Here is a 7,052-nt window from a genome sequence, read left to right as displayed (position 1 = left end):
AATCTATTTAAATTGAGCTTGAGACCGATCGAATGGCAAGCAAAAACAATACAGGCAACCGTTTCCGCCAATTTTTCACAGTTGCGTGTGGAATCTCCAAAATCGCTGAGGCACGTACAGCTTCCAAAAAGTGTAGAGCTCATCTTAAATGAATTTGTATAAAGATCATTGGAAATGAGTTTGAATTCGAAATTAAGCTCACGCAACCTTTGACATAAAGTGCGAAACATTCAACAAATAAATTTTCACAAAGATCTGTGGAAATGAGTTTGAGGCAGAACGAATGGTAAGCAACAAATCAGCAAAGACTAGTGCTTTACGCTAATTATCCACAGTTGCGTGTGGAATATCCTAAATAATTAAATAGATTTTTTTTTATATTTTTCTGATCATGTTTATTCGAAAACAATAAAAAAAATATTAATAATACGATAACTTGTCTTAGCTAATATCTTACAGCTTAGGCGATTTTTTAAAAATATTTTTCTGAGTCTATTTATAAAAAAAAAAACAATAAAAAAAATATTAATAATACGTTAACTTTTCTTAGTCTATATCTTACATATGTGCTCTCTCTCTCTCTTTCTGCCTCTCGCTCACTATCTCTCTCGCGCTCTCGCTCACTCTTTGTACAACTTAAAAAAATTAGTGTAATGTAGAACGCCAGCGGCTGGTTTCAATGGTCCATTGTCGTTATCGCTGCACCACAGCGGTCCACGCCGAAGTTCTGACGCATACGCTCCAGGGCAACTTGACTGAAGCCGCGAGCCATTAGCTGCGCCTCCGCCTGGGCGATCACCTCGCGCATGTAGTCCAGGGCGCCGGCGCTCTCCGTCAGCTGGCTGCAGACGAACTTGTGCCGGAAGCGCAGCTTCGCCTTCTTGATCTTGTTGTTGTAGCGCGACTTGCGGCAGGATTCGGCGCGCTGACGCTGTGCGTCCCTACTGTTGGGCACGGTCTGGGTCTGCGCCTGGATCTGGCACTGGTTGCGGGTCTGTGTCGTGGCTGCCAGTGTTGTGCTCTGTGCTTTGGTTGGTGCCGCACGCCGCTCAACCACAATGGGATTCTCTATGAGCATTTGGTCCACATAGCGCTGCTCCTCGTCGGCATAGTGGGTCTTCAGATGCTGCAGCTCCACGGCGACCAGCTCGTCAATTTGCTCCGGCTTATTGCCAGGCAATGCCGGCAGCTTAGTTGGATGCACACTGATGCCATGTGCTGGATAGTGGCCCAGCTGTGTATAAAATTTGTGTAGATAAAGATTGCTCTGTTCCATAGTCAGTTGTTTGGTTTACTGATCGCCTTTAGCTGTCGATCTGCTTGCCCCGAAATCAGAACTGCAATTGCTGGCGACCACTTGTCGGCACGTCGCTTTTATAGGCCGCCGCAGCAGCACACGCTCCGCCCCGGTCAGGTCAACGCGATTGCCTGCACGGCATTTGCAGCCATTATGAATCAACTGGTGGCCATTTTATGATCACGATTGTGCCTCGACCACATGCAATGCCTACCTGGGCAAGTACCTGCCCCGAGAGTGACCCAGGAAAGGGCCACGTAAACAAACGGATTAGCGTGCGAGTTGTTTGCGACCTTCTTGACCTCATCTGGCACAGGTGCTAACTATTTTGTTTCCGATTTAACTATTGAATGATGCGCGGCTATAAATCAACCGACACTATGCGATAATATTCTATATTCATTTTAATATAATGCACAAATTAATTATAATAAAATAGATTCGACTTTTCTTGATACAAACTCTGATATATGTACATACATACATGCTATTAGGGAATACAAAAAATATTTAATAATATTTCCCTTTAATTAAATTCATTAATATTCTTAAATAACAATAATTAAGATTATATATAAGATCTCTCTTAAATATATTCTGATAAACTATATGCAGCTGGGAACACTTTAACAATATTTAATTTAAATTACCTTTATTAATCTAAAACAAAAATTAATGTAAAAGATAGAAAATAATTTGTAGAGATAACATTTGATTTAAATTAATTAAATACAAAGCTTAATATAACAGAAAAATACGCCTTTCTTAAGAAATAATAATATTTATTTAACACTATAATTTTAATACAAAATTAATATACAAGAAAAGTGAGAAAAATACGTTTTTACCTAAAATTAATCTGATATATAGGTTTAGAAATCTAAAATAATGTTAAATATATATATATGTATATATGATTATTAATATTAATAAACTTTATAAATCGAATATAAAATGTAAAATAAAATGGGAAGAATATATCTTTCTTGAAGATAATCTGACATATACATATGCGACTTAATTACTTAAATTAATTATTAATATTTTTTTTTATAAACCCTATAAATCTAATAATAACATTAATATAAATATAAAGATATGCTTTTTCTAGATATATATGAGATCTTAAATAGTTTTATATAACCATATTTAATCGTTATTAACTTCATTTATTCAATACAATACTTAATACGAAAGATTCTTAGATACGCCAGATTGGGGAGTAGAAATGACGCACATCCATTAGCAATATCAAAGAAAATCCGATTATCTTTGGCACGCCGAATACTAAAAACCCTTATAGAATTACGGCTTAAATGCGATTTTCTGCAAAATTTTCCGATTTATTTCCGACAGATGATTCCTGTATGAGGGAAATAAATGTAATATGGCTTTGCCGTATGTTTGAAGAACAGAAAGTCTCCAAATTGTCGGCATTGGGAAAAGCTTATCATAATTAAAATTATTTTGTTGGCCTACTCGTTAGAGCTATATATAGTATGTGCTGCCAGAAACAGACAAACGGACAGACTGACGTCGACTTTATCGATTCAACTGTTGATACTGTTCAAGGATATATGTATATTCTTTATGAGGTCGGAGACAAAATCGGTTCGTGACAGAACTTTCAAATATAAAGCAGATATTTATTCGATTACGTGGTCAAATTGACCCACAACATCAGGAATATTTGAGTTGGAAGACATCTTCCTACTTTTCGACTGATCGTTCCTATGACAACTATATGATATAGTGATCCGATCCGGCCGGTTCCGACATCTGTACTGCCTGCAACAGAAAGAGAGACTAATTCGCATAGAAACAGATAGTTGGACGGACGGACAGGCAGACATGGCTATAGCAACTCGGCCGTAGATGTTGATCGAGAATATATATATATACTTTATGGGGTCGGAGATGTCCCCTTCTACATCTTCTTCTAACACCCTATACAAGGGTATTAAAGTGAATATATAAATATCAGGCTGTTCGGCTCAGATGTGGCAAATGTTAATAAAGTATCTGCGTAAAAAAGTACATATTTAGATTAGTGCGCATATACACCATTATCTGGCAACTATCTGGGGCTGTGTAAAGTAAGATTTTCATGTTCTATTGTAGCCCAAACAGCGTGATCCAACAGCATTAAGATAAGAGCAAAATCGAAATAGTTAGGTGCGACCGAGCATTGTGCGCAGCTAGTTGGAAATCGACTGAGCAAACAGTTTTGGCCAACACGACGCCAAGTTCAAGAGCGGCTTATCGGGCTGTCAATATGGGTGAGGAGCTAAGCAACTGGCATTTACATTCGCACACTGATAATGGGAAAATCGTGGTGGGCGGGGGGAGGCGATTTCGATAAGCGCTGTGCCATAAACCAATCAAGAAGCGTCTGAGCCCGCGTCTGTTTTGGTCTGAGGGCCGGCGTACCTGTGGCCGGGGCTTAACCCGACTGCGGTCTCACATCCTATGGCCGTTCAAGTGCTGCATGTGGCAGCCGTGGCACTGGTGGCAGGTAGCCATTTTGAGTTGATAGATTGGCCCGTCCCGACGATTTGTCAGGCCAGTGCTGACCGGGCTGGCGGACATGTTGCTGCCTGTTGCAGCAGTTCACGTAGTGCACGTAGGTAAAAGCCGGGCAATTGGCACAACAATTAAATTAAGTGCCTCTGCTCAGACAATAACAAAATCTAGGCACAAAAAACCCCAATAATACTTGATGTGACAGTGGACTCAATTACTTGCATTACTGTACACCAGGGCGAAACAGCACAACAATAATATTTCGCTTTTAATGGAAACTTTTTGGCTGAACATACATATATATGTATATACTTGCGGGTATAACCCGGCCTTGCCCGCGGCACGTATGTTATAAAATCAATGTTCTCAAACAAATTTGGAATGATTTTGAAACTGATCGGACGGTAAACAAATAACTTTCATACACACGTTTTCCGCCAATTTACCACTGTTGCGAGTGGAATTTCCCAAATCGCTGAAACACGTATTCATTACATCCTTATGTAGAGCTTTGAAAATAAGTTTGAAGCAAATCGGACACAATTTAAAACTTCGCACAAAAATCTTTGAGTCGCATTCCCCCCGAAAAAGTTTGGATTCTGCGAAAAGTGTGAAACACGTCTCAAATGATTTTTCTTATAGATCTTTGGAAACGAATTTGAGCGCGAAACGTCACCCACCAAATCTTTGACCTCCATTTCCACCAAGGAGGAACGGATTTTCATAAAAGTGTGAAACACCCCTCAAATGAATTAGAACAAATATCTTTGAAAATAAGTTTGAGGCCGATCGGATAGTAAACAAAAAAGTTACATACAAACGTTTTTCGCGATTTTTCCACACTTGCGGGTGGAATTTCCCGAAACCCCGTCTTAACGTGCACCTACATCACATAAAGTAGCTACAGTGAAAATTTCAGCTTCCTAGCTCTTACGGTTTGGGCTGTGCGTTGATCACCAATCAGTCAGTCAGTCAGTCAGTCAGTCAGGACAAACAGTTTTATATATAGAGATATATATATATATGCATTCATATTATATTGTTAGCAAAACATGCGGAAAAGTTTGGCCTTTAATTGAGTTTAATCTTGTTTTTTTTTTGTTTTTTTTTTTGGCCAGCATTTTATAACAATTTTAAACTTTATTTATATGTGCTTTTCCCTTGGCATTTAAAGCAATTTAGCCATCTTTAATATATTTATATTTATTATATATTATATATTTATATATTTATATATTTATTTATATGCCAGCCAGCAGTAGAAGACTTTTCAAAAAATAAATTCCTAACAATTCCGAACAAATTTCGGGCAATATATCAACCAGCTTTAAGTTTTAATTTAATATATTCCGGGCGAGATTTTAACCAGCTTTAAGTTCTGATATTTGTTACTCGTTAAGATTTTGCTTATGATACGACAGCCAAATTTATAGCTGAACACCAGCACGCCGAATATAAAATACCCTTGCAGAAAACTTGAGTTTCGCCTGATCCCATATGCTGCTATATGAGCCATTCGTATAGTATTTCGACTTGCAGATATGTTAAGAGATTAGGAGAGCTCAAAATTAGATAGTTTTGTTACGGAATATTTTGAAAACATACAAGCCAAACATAAAAGCAACTACTTTTTCAACTGATTTATCATATAGAGCTATACTAATACTCTTTAATGCCAAGTTTAGTTGAGATATCTTTTGGAATTAAAGAGTAATTCGTGCTTGGACTACATTTTGGATAGCTCATTCCTAAGGCAGCTATATATGATATATATATATACATATTCTATAAAGTAGGAACAGAAATCGGTAGATTTCTATATCACCTCGACTATTTAAACTGTTTAAGAAGGTGCTTATGCTACTTATATGGGGTCTAAAAAACCGTCTCTCTGGGGATCGAAAACATCTCCTGCTGCGCGTTACACATTTCGTGACGAAATGGTAATAGCCTCTTTAAGGGTAGAGGTTGAGTAGAGGTCTATTAAGGATGAATATTACGCTTTCTTTTTTCTTTTTTTTTTACGAAACACGCTTTGTTGCGACTTTAATGTTGAACGCATGCCGAATCCGATTACCACTTCATTAACTTTTGGAGGCGCCACTCGGGTCATTAAAGATACAATTTTAACGAGCTGCCCGGCTGCAATGTGGCAAAGATTCGAATTCCAGAAAATGTTTTTAGCAATTGTAATTTTAATTGTAATTCGCACAGTGCCTGGTTGAGCATCCTTCAAACTTATGCATGTACTTGACAATGTATGTACATATATGTACATATATATGTGTATATGTATGTGTATAAATGTTGTTATATGGCCGAGAGAATAAAAATCGTTCACATTGCCTGTCGCTAGAAGGAAGCAGTTAGTCCAAAAATAAATTGCCCATCCCCGTTTTGGGGCAGAGACTGAGATGAGCTCTGTCAGCAACAGATCCCAAAAATTCTAACCAGTATTATATTACAAATCGACGCAAAATGTTATGATAGAAAATGAGATTCTATTTCCAGCTGGCTGCTAAATGAGAGTAGAAGAACATTTCTGCTCATAAGTATAATTAAAAAACCATTTATAATCATTTTGTCGAATCCTCTGACCCAGCCAGAAGCCAAGCATAGAAACCAGCTTCCTCCTGCCCCCAACCAAACCAAACCAGCTGCCACTTGAAGTCCAGTCAAGTCCGGCGCTGACAATTTCCGACTGTGGGCGCCCAAAAAAATAAAAAAACAGAAAAAAAACATACAGGACCCATAAATACGCACATAAAGCGACAGGGTCCATGCTCCATTCTCTGGGAAGAAGCCCACAACGCCAATGCCATTGAGTTTGAATTATGTCAGCGCAGTAATAAATTGCTCAGGGCATTAAATTAAAATATACGATACGTGTGTGTGAGTGTGTGTATGTGTGTGTGTACATGCAATTTTTGTGGCGCAACAGAAGCCGGAGACTAGAACGTGAACCCACACGTACAAACACACACACACACACACACACACACGCACACACACATGAGTGGGGAGGCGGCAATGGACGCCCAATAGGATTTGTGGCGAGAATTTACTACAAAATGGCAAACATGTATCGCCTATATATGTATATATGTATATGTATATATAGTGGGTATGGAAATAAAATAGGATTTTGAGGCATTCATTCGAGCCTTGACAACTCTTTTTTTCCCTTATTTTGTTAAAAATATATAGCACAGTCTGGCAGGACACCCAACAG

The 7,052-nt window shown here is 38.3% G+C and overlaps 1 protein-coding gene across 1 annotated transcript; it reads right to left on the bottom strand.

The window, feature by feature from the left end:
- Window positions 1–579: 579 nt before the first annotated feature.
- sisA (sisterless A) lies at window positions 580–1,314 on the bottom strand. The gene has a single exon (XM_064681011.1). The coding sequence runs from the start codon at window positions 1,274–1,276 to the stop codon at window positions 677–679; it is 600 nt and encodes a 199-aa protein (XP_064537081.1). The 5' UTR covers window positions 1,277–1,314; the 3' UTR covers window positions 580–676.
- Between the last annotated feature and the right edge of the window lie 5,738 nt (window positions 1,315–7,052).

The sequence above is a fragment of the Drosophila montana genome, unplaced genomic scaffold (genome assembly GCF_035044405.1).
Source record: "Drosophila montana isolate Dmon_TW-CO22-7 unplaced genomic scaffold, ASM3504440v1 contig_2178_1, whole genome shotgun sequence".
NCBI lineage: Eukaryota > Metazoa > Arthropoda > Insecta > Diptera > Drosophilidae > Drosophila > Drosophila montana.
This window is presented reverse-complemented; position numbering and strand designations above follow the sequence as displayed.

Bases quoted from the DNA above. Each gene is read 5' to 3' on its own strand.
- sisA (XM_064681011.1), bottom strand. From the start codon at position 1,276: ATGGAACAGAGCAATCTTTATCTACACAAATTTTATACACAGCTGGGC.